Below are 18280 nucleotides of genomic sequence, written 5' to 3'. Positions count from 1 at the left end.
TTCTGTATCTCAACTTTAGATGTGAATTTTCAACATCAGTTTGAAACAAAACGTGACTCATTCATACAGAAATAGCAGCTGAATCACAATACCAGATTTCCGATTCTCTCTGGAAAAATACCGACTGAGGTGATAAAGTCACTAACTTACACCACAGCTTTTCTGTATTACTGCTCTAATATTGCCCAAACACTGCTTTCTTCATCCTAGGGGCATTTTTGTTTCAGTCCAGCAGTTTGTGACAGGCCATCTCTACTGTGTATTTTCAGAACTTTCCTCCCCTCAAACCTACTGCCATTTCACTATTTTCCCTAGAAACAGAAAACTAAACACCACATTCTGAATGAAGCCAAAAAAGACAAGAACCAAACAAAAAATATTTCGAAAACAAACAAAAAAAGCCTCCCCAAAACCCAAAAATTGAAGTCAACAGCACTTGGCAATACCTGCAGAGGGTAATGGCCTAGAGCCGGGAGACCTCTGGGTGGATGGGTAACTTGGCGTCCTGATCCTGGGACCCTTTGAGACCACTGGATAGTAACAGGAACTAGAGGTCTGAGAATGCAAGGGACGATCCGGTGATGGTGGGTTTACAATTTCAGGTGTATTTCGGCTGTCTTTAGGTAGAGTTTCTGTTGGTGTATAGAAGAGAAACAACAGTGTAAGCCATCCCTGAATCCTAAAAGTGATGATCTGATAGGGCATATATTACTATCAGGTTTCACTTGGAGAATAAGGGTATTTGTTAAATTAACACAAAGATTACTGCTTCCTTGCCATCAGATAATGTCTGTTTTCTTCCCCTAAGAACATTTTAAAATACTTGCAGCAATACAGTAACCCCCAGCTTACACATGAAATTCCATTACATTTTAATAAAGTTTAAGATTCTATGTTTACAATGAAAACTATTGTAAATGTTTTAAAAATCTTCCACAGCCTCACCTTCTGGGAACTGAAAAGGATAGGGTTGAGATTTTTTAATTTTTTTTTAACTCATCTATGGATCCAGAGAAAGCAATTTGGAAATACAGAAGCAGCGTAGTACTACTATTCAACATGGTGTTTAACAACCCCCATATTACAGACTGACACTGACATTTGAATTACAATTTGAAGTTTTAGGTGACTAGAAAAATCTCAGATCTGTAGACTAGAAAGCATTACTACAGTAGTTTTCCTTTGCCTCAAGTTTTCAAAGTTACTGGTACTCTCAGGAGCTTAGCTCTTTTTTTTTTTTTTTAAAGTCTTAAGACACTGTAACATAATTTGGAAGCCTGAAGTGGGTTCTAGTCCAAATCCATTGAAGAGACACAGGTCCTAGCCACTACCTGGCTTTCTGGGAAAGATACGCTACAGCAAAAACATGTAGAGAATATACTTTTTAAAAGTCCTTAAAAGATTACCTGTAAGGGGAACTGGGCTATGGGCAATTGTTCTGTTATCATCATGCTCTACAGTGCTGTTGATGTCAGGTTCTACAACTGGAGGTCGGCACTCCATGATCTTGCAGGTATACACACAGCGCTTCCTGGCATCTGTTGTGCTCCAGTACACCCTGGAGCACCTGGAAGATAATTCAAACATAAACCAATTTACTCAACAGTTGAGTAAACCTCAGCATTCCTATTTTAGATTTTCAGTGTCTCAAAATTGCAGGGGACAAAGGCTTCCTGGCACAACATGCTGCACACCTAGCTTAATCACAAGACTCCTGAACAGTGCATGAAAGCTACAGTCATTTTTGATGTATGTTACTTCAGTGCTGGTTTGGCCTCTAATACACTAAAAGACATCTAATCATGAAACAGCTTATACTCACTGATAGCCAATGGGAAACAACTTATCTTCACAGTCTGAGAGGTCATTCAGAATTCCTAAACAGTCTATCGTCATTGAACCTGAGCACAAAGTGGAACAGAACAGTTCTGTGAACCAGATTCCAGCACGAAAGGTGCATCAAGTGTCCAGAGACTAGAACTTACCAATCATCATGTGGATATTCTCTGGTTCCAAGCCACTAAGAAATTTTCTTCTCAAACTGATCCCTTCAAAGTCCACAAAAACTCTCCTAAGAACTTCAAACCCATTCTCGGGAACCACCTGGAACAAGAATCCACAAAACTACTCATTAATTTTAAAGGAACCACCATGTGTGTGCTATGCAGTCTAACTCAATCCTCACTTGGTCTTTTTGGTTTTCGAACTGCCACATGGTACCACTTGCCAAACTTCCCCATGCCAGCTGTATCGCTGACTTCTTTTTAACAGCACTGCGGTCCAGCCCTTGCTAGCAAGGAACGCGTTCAACCTTAACTTCTAAAAAGTGCTCATAGTTGCAGGCTAACACCACCTTCAGACAAGGCAGGGTGCGAAAGAAGAGTCTCACCTCTCCTTTGATCAAGTCACGATGCCTCTGGCAGTAAACTTTCTTATCGTCCAGAAAGACACAGTTCTTGGCTCGCGAGCACATAAAATGATAGTTACTTGTACAGGAAGTGAGGCAGCAGCCTACTGTGGCGCCCGACTTCTGGCAGAACTCACATCTCTACAAAACCAAAAAAAAAAAAAAAAAAAAAAGTTAAAAATTAATCCCTTCTGAAACTGGGCTACCATTACTGTTGTCAGTTGGTTTTTTTCAGCACAGGCAGAGTTTAGAGTAATGCCTGACCTCCCACTTCATTGCTGTAACATTTCACTACCGTGACTCACGTGCACAAGTGAGACATGGAGGAGGAAGTGAGACGAAGAAGGATCCCTCACACACAACAACAGCTGCATTTGCAGCTGGTTCCTCCAGGCCTCAGACTTTCTTGCTTGTACTCCATATCCATGTGTCATATTTGCAAGCTTCACCGATTAATATGTCACTGTTTCTCCTGCACAGAGTATTCCCCATGTGGGCAGCCTACTACTGGCTAAGAGCAGTCCCATTCCACTGCTTCTGCTGCTTTAGTAAGTATTTAGGACGACATGATGCAATATTAAAACAAAACTTGGACAAATTTCTAGTCATGCTTCCAGTCTCATTTCATTCTTCTGGAAAGTAAGCAACAACCAACTCACAACAGGAAGATTATTTTGTTTTCTAAGACTGCTTGGAAGTTCAGAAAAAAGACACCACCATCATCTTTTTGCAGTATTTAACAGAGTAGCTATGTACAAGCTAGATGTCAAGATCCTTCATCTATACTCAAACATGAAAATCCTCCTCGATCAACACCTCAAAATGGACAATACTTGCTTTCCATTTTTATTTCTTTTATACATACATAAAATTTAACCTAGGTCAAAATACCAGGTACAAACTTGCTCTCTCTCCTTTGAGTTCCTCTGCTGTCATCACTTCAGACTGCAACAGAAGATCTGGCAAGTCCTTGTACTAGAGAGATAAGTGTTGAGCTTTAACACAGTATTTGGCCATGCTTTAGATATTCCACATTATTTTTAAAAACAGGTTGTGACTACAGATATGGCATCAACTGCGTAAGGTATAGCACTGGCAACTGAAGACCTTCTGAGAAAATCACGACTCCAATTCTCCTGTTACAAGCTCCTTTTTGTCGCCACAATATTTCTCAACTGAGCAAGGATAGTCTGTTCTATCATATATAGTGCCAAAAAAAGAAAATTAAAAAAAATTGCAGGGAGGGGACAGAGCAGAAAAAGCCCACACAAGGAATCTTTTAGCTGCATTCCTGCCTTGGTTCTGTGTAAATCAGCGTGAAGTTTAACAAAGCATTCTTTACTTATACCCACCAGCTGCTTTCCCCTGATCACAGCCATGTGCACGTTTTTCAGAGAACCATCATCATCTTCAAATACTTCTGCTGACCATAAAGCACAGTTCACATGTGTCCATTCGTTTTGGCCAATATAGAGAAGACGTCCAGCATCCTAAAGAACAGAAGGAAACATTCTTTTCCAAATGTTCCACAAGACACAGCAATGCACAAAAAGCATCCAGCCTATCCACAGTACTGCTTAAATCAGCTCCTATCAAAATGGGCACGTGCCAGACACTCACATTAGCGCTGTCATCACCGTATTTCAGGCACAATGCGCACTGCCTGTTGTCTTCTACATCCGGAGGTGGGTTAAGTTCAGGACTATCCTCTCTGCTTCTGTCAGAGCCTTATAGTTAAAAGAGAGAACACACTTTATTCTTGAAAGGCAAGGAGGCAAAAATTCATCTGGAAAGACTGTCAGTAAGTGAACAGGGTAGAGGAGCCAAACAGCAGCCTAGTGTTTTCCATAGCCAGCTTGTAAAGCAAGGAAAAGCACACATCAGCCTCTACACAGCCCTTGTTCTGGGGGAAAAGAGGTAGGTGCAAAAGTATTTCTGGGCCCAGGCTCAGCTCAGAAACATCTCATATGTTACAGCTTCCAAACGATTTCAGGTCACAGAGGTCTCCAAAATTCTTCAGTCACATACAGAACCAATACCACCCTCTCTTTATTACTAGGAGGTTTGGAATGGAGCACTCTGGGTTTGGGACCAATAGTGCTGCAATCTGTTTTCTTACTAGAGATAGGTGGTGTAGGAGGATGTAGAGGAGTTGGTGAATCTGGCTCTCCAGGCCCTTTGGGTTTTGGAGCTGGAATGATTTTCTTCATCAGAGGGGGTTGTTCAGTGCGGTTGTTCTCTTCACGCTCCTGCCACTGAGCATAATTATGGTCAAGCGAAGGGGGCAGCACTGCATTCGGCAACATACCACTGCTGAAATGCAACAAGGAGTCAGCTGTGAGACCTGACTGCACCAGAGGACCTTCTGCCCTGTCTACCAGCGCTACGGACATTGAACATACAATAACAACTCATTTAATTACTTACAGTCCATACATGCTCTCAACAAAGGCTACGACCGGTCACTTACATTGCAATGTTTGTGACATGGCTGTCTGTTTCTTTTGAGGGTGACAGATGCAGGAGGGCCACACCAAATGGGGGTGAGGAAGAGGAGGGGGAAGGAAGGACAGGACTGACAAACCAACACACAATATACCTAGTTCTAAATAATGTTTTTGGTTACTCTGCTTTAGAACAAGGAAGTGTGTACAAAACCTGGGAGTGGGATTACTGTTTAACTTCTAAAAACAAAACAAAACAAAAAAAAACCAGAGAGAGAAAAGAAAAGAAAAAAGAAAAACAGAAAACCCAGCCCCACAAACATGCTCTCTTGATACTTTTTGCTTGGACAGCTGGCAAACCGCAGGGTGTCGCAGTCGGACACAGAACAATTACTTACTTGCTTGTTACTTTATTTGGCTCCCAAAATCTGGACTTTTTTACACTAAACCATGGAAAAACACGCTCCATTTGCTGAAGGAAAACAACACTCCATTAGAAACGTTATACAGCATACCCAAAAATTCAAAGACATTCAGCCAAGATCTACTGTAAATGCACAACTAGTAAGATTTCATTAACATCAACAACTCTGACAACGCATTACTTTATTCCTGGAAATACCCAAGCAATGGTAAGCGTGACGGACCCTTTGGATTCCAACAGCAACAAGCAGTGGTATGATACCAAGCAGATTTCAAAATAACTGTAGTCCAGCTCACCCTAATAAAGAAGGACTTGACCATGCTATTGGCTTTCTTAACTTCCGGCTGCCCTCCATCAGAATTAATGGCTGCTTGAATTATCTTCACAATATCATCGCTAAAATCCAACTACAAGAAAGCCACAAAATTTCACATTATCAGGATTGTCTCTTGTACAGCTACACCATGCACTAATTTTTTAAGGCATCAAGTGAGCATGCAGATGACTAGGAGACTGAACCAGAGCATCGACTTAAAAGCAGAAAAATAACTTGGCTGTAAAGAAACAAGCACCCCTGTGCATTTGCAAACTGGCTGATAGAACTGCTATGCCCATAACTGTTCACTTCTTCCTTCTACCAGGAGTTGACTGCCGACCGATTTTAAATTGGCTAAGCTAGCTACCTCACAATGATTTGGCCAAACTCTGGCAACAGCACGTTTGCCTAGCACTTTGCAATATACAGTCTTCCTCAAGATTACAGGCTCCATAGGGAAAAAAGAGGAAAAGGCTTCTCCCTACAAAGAAAACTGACTTGGTCAGCATTCGCATTTTGTATAAATGACCCCTAAAGACATCATCCCTCCACACGTGAATTATTAGTTTCCAGATAACTGACTACCATCAGTGTCATCTGGCTAGGCCTTCAGTTAGAATTCGCACGTGAAGGATGACCTATCCTGTTTCCATCAACATAAACGTCTGACTAAGAGCAAAAGAGGCTTAACCAAGTATCACTGCTGGTTGGAGAGCGCCATACAACAGTGTAAATTACATGTCTTTGAGCCAACATTAACATGAGCACCCGCCAGAATTATTTTTAGGAGAACGTTAACCTGTTTCCTTGTTCATAAAGAAAAGGCTTAAGCACACTCACTTATAAACACCACGGGTCATAAAGCCATTCATAGGATCTATTATTAGAGCAGAACACTAAAACTTTGACATACCACGGAAGTGTAACCTCCTTGATCCATTTTTCTTTTCACTCCTTCCAGATCCAGAGGTTGCTGCTCCTCCTGCTTACTGACTTCTGTTAGGACAGGTGGATCGGGACCTTCAGGAGAGCTTCTGGATGGGATACTCTCTTCTGTCTCGGGATTTAAATCAGGCGGTTTTGCTGCCTGTTAACATCAGCAACCAGACAGAGCGACATTGGCTATTGAAGTGTGGCTGGTACTCATGACATACTCCCATGCACATTTATCAGCCCAGAGATTCTTGCTAACATGAAAGAAAGGAGACTCAAGTTCTGAATTCCTGTCCAAAATGTAGGGACAAAAATGAAAAGCTCTTAACCAGCTTTCTGCTGCTGACCTGTAAGGCACACAGCAGACCAGAGTGATCACCTATAAGGATCAAACTCATTTTTCAGAAGTCTCATTTCTGAATATATATTTCAAGACTGAGATCCTGTTCTTCTGTCAAAAAAGCACCTTCACCATCACAGAGCTAAATCCTCCCACTCCTTGAAGAACGTTACCCTATTTTTTCTTTTAGCCTCACAAGTCATATCATAAATACCCACTTCTTTGTTTCCGTAGGAAAGAACAAAAGAAAGAAAACAAAAATCACAGTACATGTTGCTCTAAGTACGATAAAGACATTTTTGCAGTATGATGCATAGCAACACCAGAATTCAACTGAATGCCAGGCAACACTTCAGGCCAGAATATATTAACAGGACGTGAGGCTCCAGCTTACCTGTCGATACCGCAGCAAGTGGCTAGTAGTTCTAGAATTCAACAGGGCTGTTAAAACCTGCTTTAAGGAAACCTGCAGCTCCTTTTCCAGTGCCAGGCGCCACTCTGCAGGATGCTGCTCCGTACAGTTAATGCAGGTGTATGCTACGCTCTCAGGCAAGTTAGAGAGTATCTCATACATTTCATCTGGAGACAAAAAAAATAAAGTAACAATCTGAACTGCTTTACTGAAGGATGAACATAGGGAAAAACACCTACTCTGCACTTACTGTCTAATGGAAACACTTTTCACGTAACGAAAGCATCTTGTGCTACTAACTGAGTGATACTGCAGTTGAGGCAAGTCCTGTGCTTTCAGGATGTCACTGACATTAGTACTGGTTTACCTGTAGCCACTCTATAGGTATTTTTCAGGTTGGTCACAACAGGTGAGGGTGTTAACGTTAACACGGTAGAAAGTTCCAGAACTGGATTGCTTTGGTCTACTCACTGACCCACATTAAGTACTGAGGAGACAAGGATTTGCCTTACCAGAAAGGTTTTCACATTTGGAGTGGACCCAGCGGTCGCATTTCCCACACTGCATCATCTTGCTCTCATAGTCATCATCATCGTAGCATTTGTCACAGAGAGGACAAAAATTTCCTGCAAACGAGATGTGATTTTTATCAGAAGTTCAGCTTCCACACACAGACGTCAAAGGCTAGGTGGTTACCTACTAGTGCGCTAAGGAAGCAGCTCTGAAAAACCCCACCAATAATCTGCCAATACAGTTACATCTAACTTCTACAACACTGCAAACAACAGCCACAAAAATAACCTGCTTGGAAGACCACTGACTACTCCAGAATTCCATTACTGGGTACCCACTTTTTGGGGGGTAGTGAGGCTAACAAAATACTATATGCAATTAGCTTTACAGAGTAAAACAAAAGGACAAAGATGACATACAGGCAAGAAATTAGGTGGAATAGTCAAGACTTTCTACACTGAGATTTCTCCCCAGAGTGCCACTCCTAGATTCAAAGGTGTCACATACAGTAACTATCACAAGAAGGAACAACCACTTGACAACAGGGACCTTGTTGCTTTTAAGTCAGGAGTCCTTTAAAATGTCTTTTTCTCAACTGCTACTTGAAACCCCAGGCCAACAGGTGTGTAACGATCGCTTTATGTGGTGTAGTGTTTAAATTCTGGAAGCCTCAAACTCTGACAATACCACAGTGGTGACTTTTGTTAGCCACTGTAAAATTTAAGAGCCTGGCTTTCCTACAGAAAGGTATTACACGTGCTTTCATGCTTGACCCTAACACCAGCTTTCACTCCTGTTTGTACCATGACAAGCTCACCTGCCCTGCCGGCCCTCTGTTCGCTCTACACTGACACTGCCTAATGCAAAACTGAGCATCTGAAGAGGCTCCTGCTGTAAAGAATCACAACTTTATGTACCTTTAGCAAAGAGTTTGGCACAATCATGACACAGCGAGAAGTCATGAGACCATTGCGCATCCCACCCTTTGCCTGGTGTTGTCGATCCACAGCTCTTGCAGCGAACACACTTGGTACATATCTGGAAAAGGAACATGTTTGGCAAGAGTTACTTGCTTTTATATCCAGTAGTTTCTGTTCTTCAGTCCTAACGACACATTTCATAGTGTTTATTATTTAATGAGTGCAGAATAAGGAGTTTCAAATACCAGAACTTTCACTAAAATACCACAACTTTCACTCCCTTCACGGTAGGATGGTGATGATGCAACAAGAAAAAAATGAAAATAAATCACAGTATAGTTATTCAGTCCTTCATATTTGCACTGAAGAAACTATCACCTTTCCCTTCATGTAAAACAACAGCATACATAGTTGTGGCATTTCTTCTGACCTAAAATATGAAGTTTTATTTTAACAGTTTTCCAATTCTGAGGATATCGTAGTAGAACACACCTAAAAACTGTTAGTAACAAATACACTGTAGGCAAAGCTTTCACACTTGTTTAGAACAAAAACTTGAAAGACACAAAATAGCGCATTAATCCAAACTGTCTCTCAATACCAGTATCAACTGGTAAGTTTGTTAACAAAGTAAATGCTTCCATTCTAAAGAGCTGCTTCTGTGTTCTGGGACTATAATCAGAAGAATTAAGACAACTAAAAAAGGTGTAATCCCTTTAAAAATCCTGCTTGTTCAGAGCCTTATCAACAACCCACCTCATTATCTATTTCCAAATGTACCTTCCAACGCAACAAGCACCCTGCGTTAAAAGGCTAAACGATTGCATCAGACCAAGCAATCTGCAGAGCTCTGGCCTGTGGCATTACGATCGGTCAACAAGCAAATTACCCCAAAAAAGAAATCAAAATCCCTCACCCAAACTTTCTTTTTCTTGGTGGGTTTTGTTGGGTAGTTTGGGCCCAGGCACTCAGGGTGATAGCTGTTTCGGCACTTGTTACACTCCAGCAACTGCTATGAGAATAAGAGGAAAAAGCATTGGAACAGAGACCCTTTGAAGGGATGCAAAGTCCTGGACATTTTCGTTTTATGTTGGATCCCCCATTTGGGGCAACAGGAAGAAGAATGGAATGAAGTGACTCGAGAGGCGTTCTCCCCAGCGCACAGTGGCGCTCGCGCAGAGACCCTGCGCTTCCCTGCTCCCCAGTGCATGCTCACTAGCTGAGCTCTGAGAGGAGCTCTGGGAGCAGCGCAGGGGGGTGCCTGCCGGGCAGTTTGGGGGTACCTTGGTGGCCTGGTGCTGTCTCCCACACACGTGGCAGAACTTGCAGCGACGGCAGCACCAGTTTTCCAGCTGGTCCTCCAGGGGCCGCTCGCTCTCCTCTAAGCAGAACTTGTGGAAAGGCTCACAACAGACCTGACAATACACAAACTGCAAGGGGGGAGAGGGAGGTTTTAGCAAGTCAGAAGCTGCTCTGAAGTCCCAAACAAGCCCCCTCGCGCTCCGAACTACTTTGAATTCTGCTTTACAACTGACAGAACAAGGAATTCTACTGGCATATTTCAGGAGGGAAACTGCGTGCGTACTTCAGACAACGCAAACACATGCTCGTCCACCCAGACTAGGCATCTAGCAGCAAAGGGGAGTCTAGTACCTGTTACTTAAGTGTTCTGAGTACTGGCAAAGGCCTATAGGGTTCTTCGGGCTCTGCCTCCCTCACTGTAACACAAGCCAACTGCACCAGAAGAAACACTCAGTGCAAAAGGAAGGGACATGCAGAGCAGAGAGACACATCTCTCCCCCCGTTCAGCTTAGGTGACCCATGTGAAAGCTCTTCTAATTTCTATGTATCCCCTACAAGGCTGGCCATACTAGAAAAAGAACCATCTTCAGGGCACAAACACCACAGGCTCACAGGGGACATTTGAATTGTTTGTCCCCTTGAGCAACCTGACTGAGAAGGGGATGGCTCCATGCCACACTGGACCTTCATGGTCCTTCAAGTGCACTGATGTCCACATACAGAACTTAACAACCCCCCTTTCCCCAAGTATTGTTCACTCATCGTAACCAAGCCTTTTCTAGAGTGCTAGCATCACCTTCCCAGGACAGCTGGTCTGAAGATGTTGAGAAGGCACCTATCTATACCTGGGAACGCATTAAACACATCTTAATCCAGCTCTTTATGCAGCACCAGAATCTCTCTCCAGTCATGTTTCAGTAATGGTTTGCAGCTCTCAGCAGATACAGACATACCTGGGAAAGTCAACGCTGCCTAAAGCCCTTTAACATTATCAGGCAGTCTTTTTTATTTCAACTTAAAAGAAAGCAAAGCCCCTGCTTTACATCAGATGTAGGATTCCAAATTAAGAGGAGACATGGGTGCTCTCAGATACGCTATTCTTTACACCTAATACAGTTCACCTCCAAAGTAAGCACCGCAGAAGTTTCCAAACCGATTTTAAATACCTTGCATTTTAGTATCTTGGGACCAAGTTTAGCAAGGACAGATTTACAGGTATTATTTTAGTTTCTTCTGGATTAAGGTCACGATATTTTTTATTTATTTATTTTTGTAACAACATGGTGCTGTAACTAAGTCATCAACAGCAGAACACAATGCTTTACCTCCACATGTCCACTGCTGGCACAGAGAAAACAGACCACCCTGGGAGTAATAGGTACCGAGGTGACGATGCCTAACCCACCCATCTCCCAAACATTCTCCACTTCACAGTCCTCCTGAAAGTACAAAAGGATACATCACCATGCAGAATAAGGCAATACAACATCAGTATAAAGTGCTCACATTGATTGCTGCTTTATACGCTCTGTGCCTGTGATTAAGTGGTCTCAAACTGAAATCATTTCAACTTCTATCTTGGTCTACTTTATAGTGTATATTGGAATAGTCACATCTCAGCGCTGTTCTTGCCAGGAGAGCTCAATAATACACTAGCCTTCCTTCTACGGAAAGCAAGCCTAAGGAACCAGACAAAGTTTTTCACAATTGCACAATTATTACTAAAAGTGAAATTTCAGAAGAATTATACTTTATTAAAGCTCCATATTTGTATAAAACACTTATGAGATCTCACTATAATCTCCAGTATCAACACTTATAGATGGACTGAAAAATTATTAGGAAAATATTATCTTTTATTATTTCAACACTGTTGTTCAAAAAAGTACATGATTTATCACTTTAAAACCCCAGATATACCCCAAATGTTGTGAATTACAAGTTACTAACATTTTCCCCAAATCTTGTTGGCTCAAGTTGTGGTAAGGTTTTATAGTTCCATCTTAATGGAATAATTCTTCATAAACCTCAAATTCTTGCTCATCCTCACACATTGACAGTTAAGGTTTTAAAGCTTTAAGTGTCTCTTCATCCAGTACTCTAATTATAAGACAAAAAAGGCATAACAAGCTTCTAAAAATCAACCGAGTGACTTGTCATGAAGGCTCCTATTTGCAGTTCTCTCTGAATGGTACCAGACACACAAACTTAGAAGTCACTGCCAGCACTCTTGAGGGACTCTAGTTCCAGTGTTTAGAGCCAGGTAACATTCAAATACTTAAAACATTTTGTCCTCTACCTTGAAATCCACTCGGATTCTGTGGACTCCATCTGTAGGTGGCTTTTGCTTGGAACTGCTTCCGTTAGTCAGAGTGCTGAGCAAATTCAGCGTGCTGCTTTCTGGCTTGCTTATAGGAGGGGGCTTTTCCTAGTCAAGTAAAGGAGCCTGCATTAATCCCAACCCCGAACGTTAAAACTTAACCAGTAATCATATTAAATGCCGTAGATAATTCACAGACAAACCCCCCAAACCATCACAGAATTAACGAGTGTGTGAAAGTTGCAAGAAAGTAACCATCCTGCCAACCATTTCTTAAGAGCATTCCACACGCAATTACATTTCTAATTCATTTTGCTGCATTTTCCTCTAACATCATGGTGTTCTCTCTCATCAGATCGCTGGTTTTTATTTTGCTGCAGTGGGGCAACTGTGGGTGTAATTAGTCCCTGTGCACTTCTCCCTCAGATTTAAATAAGACAATTTTTTTTTTTTGGGGGGTGGGGGGGTGGTTTGGGTTTTGTTTTTTTTTTTTCCATAATGGAGTTGTTTCCGAGATGAAGGTAGTTCCATTTTTTATGGAAAAGCTAGCCTCCACCCCACAATGTACAAGCCTTAGAGACAAAGTTAACATCTGCCAGGTACTTTGGTATCCACATACTGCCACAAGGAAAAACCTAACATCTTTAAGTACAAAAAACCAAAATAACCCAAACAAATCTGCAAAAGGGTTAAGTAATACAGTTCTACTTTCTAGACAGAAGTTCCAGGTTCTTGAAATTTACTGACTGTGTACAAAAAACAGTATTCACCTTTTCTTTTGGTTTCTGTTTCACAGGAAAAGTTGGACGGGGAGCAATTTTTTTCTGTTTGCTTTGTTCTGTGCCTAGGAAGGGGGGAAAAATTATGAGTATTTCAAGTAACTAACAGCCACCTGTAGAGAAGAAAAGGGAAAAAAAATCAGCTGGGTAACGTGCGATGAATTTTAGACTAGAATTTTTCCACTGTCTTCTGTGACTGCACCTCATCAACTATGACTGGAGCAGTTTCCTCGAGGCGTGACCAGGAGAGTTTGCTCTCCTAAAAATCTGAACCGTTCTGGGTGCAAAGCCACAGAAGTCCCGGAGCGGCCTTGTTAGTCACTGTTCATGCTGTTCTGTACTATGTGCAATAGCGGACTATGTTTTTGTAGTAAAAGATTACATCCTTGTTTCACATTCAGACTGCGAACAGTCAACAGACTTAACAATATTGAAAACATACTTCAAGACTGCCAAGACTACATGACTGCAAATCACAATAAAAATGGCCGTCTTTCTCCCCGCCCCAATATACAGTGTAGTTCAATAAAAAGGAAGCCAGTTCTAAGCAAAATTTCCAAAATAATCTGCTGTAATTTCACTGGATCATAAAGCATTCATCATTTTTAAAATCCAACAGCTTTTAGCGGTATTGTTACTTAACGTGACTCAAACATATTGAGGATAAACAGTCCCATTTACCTATTTCTGGCTGGGGAGTCTGCTTTTTCTTAGGCTCAGAAGTGGCAAGTTTAGGTGCTTCTTTTTTCAAAGGTCCTGAGCCTGGTGGCTGAGGAGGAGGGAGCTGTACCGGCTGGGATGTCTGCTTGCCAGTCTTTCTGGTACCAGATGCAGGGACCTGTTTTGGCTCTGACACTGGAACGGAGGAATTCCCATCCTCATGCTTTTCCTCAACGGGCTTACGAGCAGGCTCACTACTCTTCTTTACAGCATTGTCTTCTCTTGATACAATAGTCTGAGGAGTTTGCTTTTGTCCAGAGTCCAACTGGTTCTTTCCAGAATGGCTTTCTTTCTTTTCATTTGTCTTTGATTTCTTCTCTTTCTTTTTTGCAGCTAGGAAGAAGAAGCATCAATAAAGCAACACAGACAATTGGTGTGACTTCAAAAGATTTGCTGCTTTTTTAAAACAAGGAAACAGACACTTTGATGTCAAAATTTTGTCACTCTGTTGTACAAAAGGGTACTAAAAAAAATAAAGCATTTTGTGGGTAAAATTAATGCACTTGGCTTATGTTGCAATCCGTGTTCTAATACCTTGGGCCTTTATTCTGACAGAGCAGTAAGCAAAACCCTTCTGTAGTAAAGCTTATTCAGAGCTTAACTGTGCAAAGGAGGAAGCAGACTTTGTGTGGCGAAGTTCAGGGAGTTCAAGGCAGCTGCCCGACCGCTGTCACACTAACATGCAGACCTCCAGAGGTCCAGTACCAAGAATGTGGGGATTTAACAAAACACGTATGACAGCTCATTTAAGCCTTATGTCAGAGACAAGGAGGCTCCAAGAGACTCATCAGTCCCCGTGTCACTCAGGAGCAGGCAAACCTCTGAGAAATGCTTCACCTGAAGGACAGAGGGGAGACTGACCAGCCATCAGCAGCAGCTCCCTGCAAAGGAAGGAAAAACTACAAGTCCAGTGCTGAAAGAGACAGCCACTGTCAGGGAATACATATGCTGCCTGCACTCACATCTCTCCTGCAACTTTCACCTGACATCAGCAGAACAGTCAGGCTCCCTTCTCAACATTTGGTTGCAGACTAACCTTTTATAAGCTTAGTGTAGCCTCAACGACAGCACAAAGAGCAAAATCTAAGAGATGAAAATTTGTCTGTTGTGCTGTACTCAAGCCAAGTCTTTTAGCCTACCTTTAGCTTGCTTCTGGAGATATGCTTTTGAAGGCATCCATTGTAGATTCTGACATTTCCTCATTCTACAAAGAAAGAACGTGTCATGAAATGAGAAGAAATATGCAGACATTAAGAGGGCAGTGTGTAAATATTCAACATGAAAAATTGAAAAAACCATTATCAATACACCCACTACCTTTTTCCAAGCAATCTTTTTTTTTTTTCCCCATCCCCCTCCTCCCTTCTTCAGAGTTATGTAAAAGAAACTTCTTATTTTCCTCTGTACTTTCCTTTTGGTTTTCTACACTCTCAACACAGTTTTGAGGTTAATAAAACTGCTTAAGTAACAACACTTTCACTGGTAAATCCCCCATCAATTCCATTTCCTAGATTTGAGAAGTATCACCATACTTCCAAGAGCTCTAAGAAACCACATCAAACTCTCTCAACTGTAGGTTTTACATAGTCCGAACTGAGGCCATTTCAGACAAAAGCAGTTACTTTTGGAGTGGTATCGGATTAGGTGACCAAGCCTTTTTTCAAGCGTTCAACTTGATTTCCTATTTTTCTTATGTTTAGCATATGATGTCCTCTGTAAGTTGGACTAGGCTTTGTTTCTGCCTTCATTCTTGTAGCAGGGCCTGTGGTTTTGATCCCTAGCCCAAGGCCTGGGCAAAACTGCTAAGAGCGAGACTACTTACAGATTGTAGTCTGCAGAGTGTTTTCACACAGATGAGCACTACACAGCAATTTGCACAGCTATGCTTTATAAATAGCTTTCATACCACAACAGTCTTTATTGGTGTCTTTCAACTTCAGTTGCTGTCTTTTCAGACAGATTATCTAGTCTGGTGAAGTCAAGTTAATGCAGCAATTTAAAAAAGCAAAAGGTTCAGGCTGAGTGATAAGTATAAAAAATGATACGAAAAATCAAGGAAGAGCCGTATTTCTTAACAACATATCCAGAGACATCTTTGTTATATGAGGTGTACATGCACCAGATAAACATCATCTTGAAAACACAAGCTCTTAATAAACACAATTTGGGAGAATAACAGATCAATATTTATGTACACATTGCCTTCCTTGCAAAAACCCATACTGCCTAATGACAGCCACTGGTCTCATACCAAATGCTTTTCAATGCTATGCCAGTTTTGTCAAACAGGGGAGAACAAACCAGAAGTGAACTTCAGAGAAAGAGCTCGTAACAAGCACACCTTGAGTCACGATCTTGACACTTCAATTAAACTGTTTTCAATCCCCTGCTGCCATCCAGCCTCAACCCAGGGCAAATTCACTCAAAGCCTGTGCTACAGGGTTAATCTGCCATTCCCTGTCCCCAAGTGTGGGTGTGCTTATCCCACTCAGCGTAGGGATTAGCTGAACAATTTCGCAGACACACACTTACTTGCAGCACTGCTTCTTTATATTGCGCCCACCAAACTTGGGTTTGTCTAGACAGTTAGTACAGACACCACAGTCCTCTGGAACTTGACAGCCAGAACACTGCCCACAGCGCCTTGAGCGTCGGCCCTTCTTCACTGGAGGTTCTTGCTGTGCCTTGTTTCTGGTAACTGGCTTAATTGGCTTGATAGGTGGAGCAAGGGGTTCAGCCTCTTCTGAGCCAGCTATCGATGACTTATCTATCAAAACAAATTTCTAATGTGAATTCACTGATGTCAAAGAATGTTTCAGGAACATCTAATTTGCTAATGGGATTTATTCCATTAAGCGTAAGTTCATCTGCAGAGCCACACAAGGGGTGCATGTAAGCGTGTATGTATATGCACATATGTACATATGTGCATATACATATGTACACACACGCCCACCTCAGCAGAACAAAAGTTTAGTGCAGAACATGTGTTTATAACAATTACCAATGGTTAAGAGGATTAACCCTGTTTGAGAGCCATTGTAACGGAGAGCCCAGAGCTGTTTAACATACTTTCCCTTGTTAATCACTTGAAGTCCTCATTTTAAAGCAGTCAACAAAAGCTGACTTTGTATGAATCCACAGACGAAAATTAAAAATCTGAACGCACCATCATTCCCCATGGAAGACAGTATCTTCTCCCGTTCTTCCCATGGTAAGGCACTCAGAGTGGGCATGTCATCAGGAAACACTGCTCGCTTGCGGCCCAGCGCAACAGCTGCTCTCCTGCAAACGTGTTTTATTCGTGGTCCTCGGACTGATGTTTCTGACGAATCACTCTCTTGTCCCTAGATTTCAGAACGTGAGAACAGACAGTATTCCTAAGAAAGATACCAAAATGAGGCTGGGAAGCATGCAATGGAAACTTCTAAACAACCTAATAAGAGTTAAATTGTATCTTAGCTTGCACATTGTAAGAACTGGGATAAAAATAAAGACTCTCAGCCTTCTAAGCCTCAGTTACCCGAGAGGATAAACTCAAATGAACAAGACGTTTTACTCATTCAGAATTACAAGCTAAGTTTCTCCCTGCTACTGGAAAGCAAACTTGCTCATGAAGCTGTGTTATCAAGACATCAGTATCACAAAAATCAGAGGTGACTGGAATTAGACTAACACTCAGTGCTAACTGATCCAGCAGAAGCCAGATGTAAATCCAGCTATTTGATAGCTTTGTAGCTGCTGGCCTTTAAGATGAGGGGCTAAAAGACATGTAGCATTTTAGTGCAGTTTTCCATGTTTCCATCATAGAATTCTGAAACATTTCCGACTAAAAGAACTCCTCCAAGCAGGTAACTGTGAGGGCCTGGGCTTCTTCTATAACCAGGCTAGACATACAGAAGCATGCACTTCTTCATTTCAGAGACAAAGGCTTCAGCCTTTTCTATTTAAAATATGTGCTAGTGACCTTCAACACTAGTGCCATTAAGGAAAGTAAAAGTTCAAATAAAAAGGAAGTAGTCTCTGAAAGTGTATTTCACCTACCTTTCTGGCAGCTAAAGAAGACTGCAGAAAAGGGTGGTTTTGGGGTGGGGGAGAGGGAAGAGAGGAAAGCGGTAGGAAGCAGTCCCCCAATCAGATGCAAAATCCCAATGGATTTTACTCCTGCCCATAACTGACAGACCATCACTGTGTAAAGTTAAAAAAACAGAGAGACCAAGACCAACTTTATCTTCAGAAGCCAGCTTTATGCTCAAGAAGGGCCTACAAGAAACATCGAGGCTGAGACAGACTACTGCAGTTTGCTGGAACCGTGCTTTTAAGAGTGAGTACTACTACTCTAGATGATCACTTTGCTTAGATTTATTCAGAGAAACCCAATAAGCAGCTATGCCGTACTGATCTCTAAAAATGCACACAGCTCCCCCTGAGCTGACGACTACACAGCAGC

General features: G+C 41.9%; 1 protein-coding gene across 1 annotated transcript in view; it reads right to left on the bottom strand.

The window, feature by feature from the left end:
- The window catches only part of KMT2A (lysine methyltransferase 2A), a 49708-nt gene that overhangs the window by 14878 nt on the left and 16550 nt on the right, over positions 1-18280 (bottom strand). Inside the window, 23 exon segments of the mRNA XM_052783778.1 lie at positions 447-632; positions 1407-1567; positions 1823-1901; positions 1986-2103; positions 2390-2548; positions 3760-3897; positions 4028-4134; positions 4527-4720; positions 5250-5323; positions 5572-5682; positions 6505-6678; positions 7259-7443; positions 7789-7902; positions 8707-8827; positions 9626-9721; positions 9993-10139; positions 11337-11450; positions 12311-12439; positions 13102-13175; positions 13792-14163; positions 14970-15034; positions 16363-16597; positions 17000-17177. Coding sequence (XP_052639738.1) covers positions 447-632; positions 1407-1567; positions 1823-1901; positions 1986-2103; positions 2390-2548; positions 3760-3897; positions 4028-4134; positions 4527-4720; positions 5250-5323; positions 5572-5682; positions 6505-6678; positions 7259-7443; positions 7789-7902; positions 8707-8827; positions 9626-9721; positions 9993-10139; positions 11337-11450; positions 12311-12439; positions 13102-13175; positions 13792-14163; positions 14970-15034; positions 16363-16597; positions 17000-17177 — 3331 coding nt within the window.

This window comes from Harpia harpyja, chromosome 4 (genome assembly GCF_026419915.1).
Source record: "Harpia harpyja isolate bHarHar1 chromosome 4, bHarHar1 primary haplotype, whole genome shotgun sequence".
NCBI lineage: Eukaryota > Metazoa > Chordata > Aves > Accipitriformes > Accipitridae > Harpia > Harpia harpyja.
This window is presented reverse-complemented; position numbering and strand designations above follow the sequence as displayed.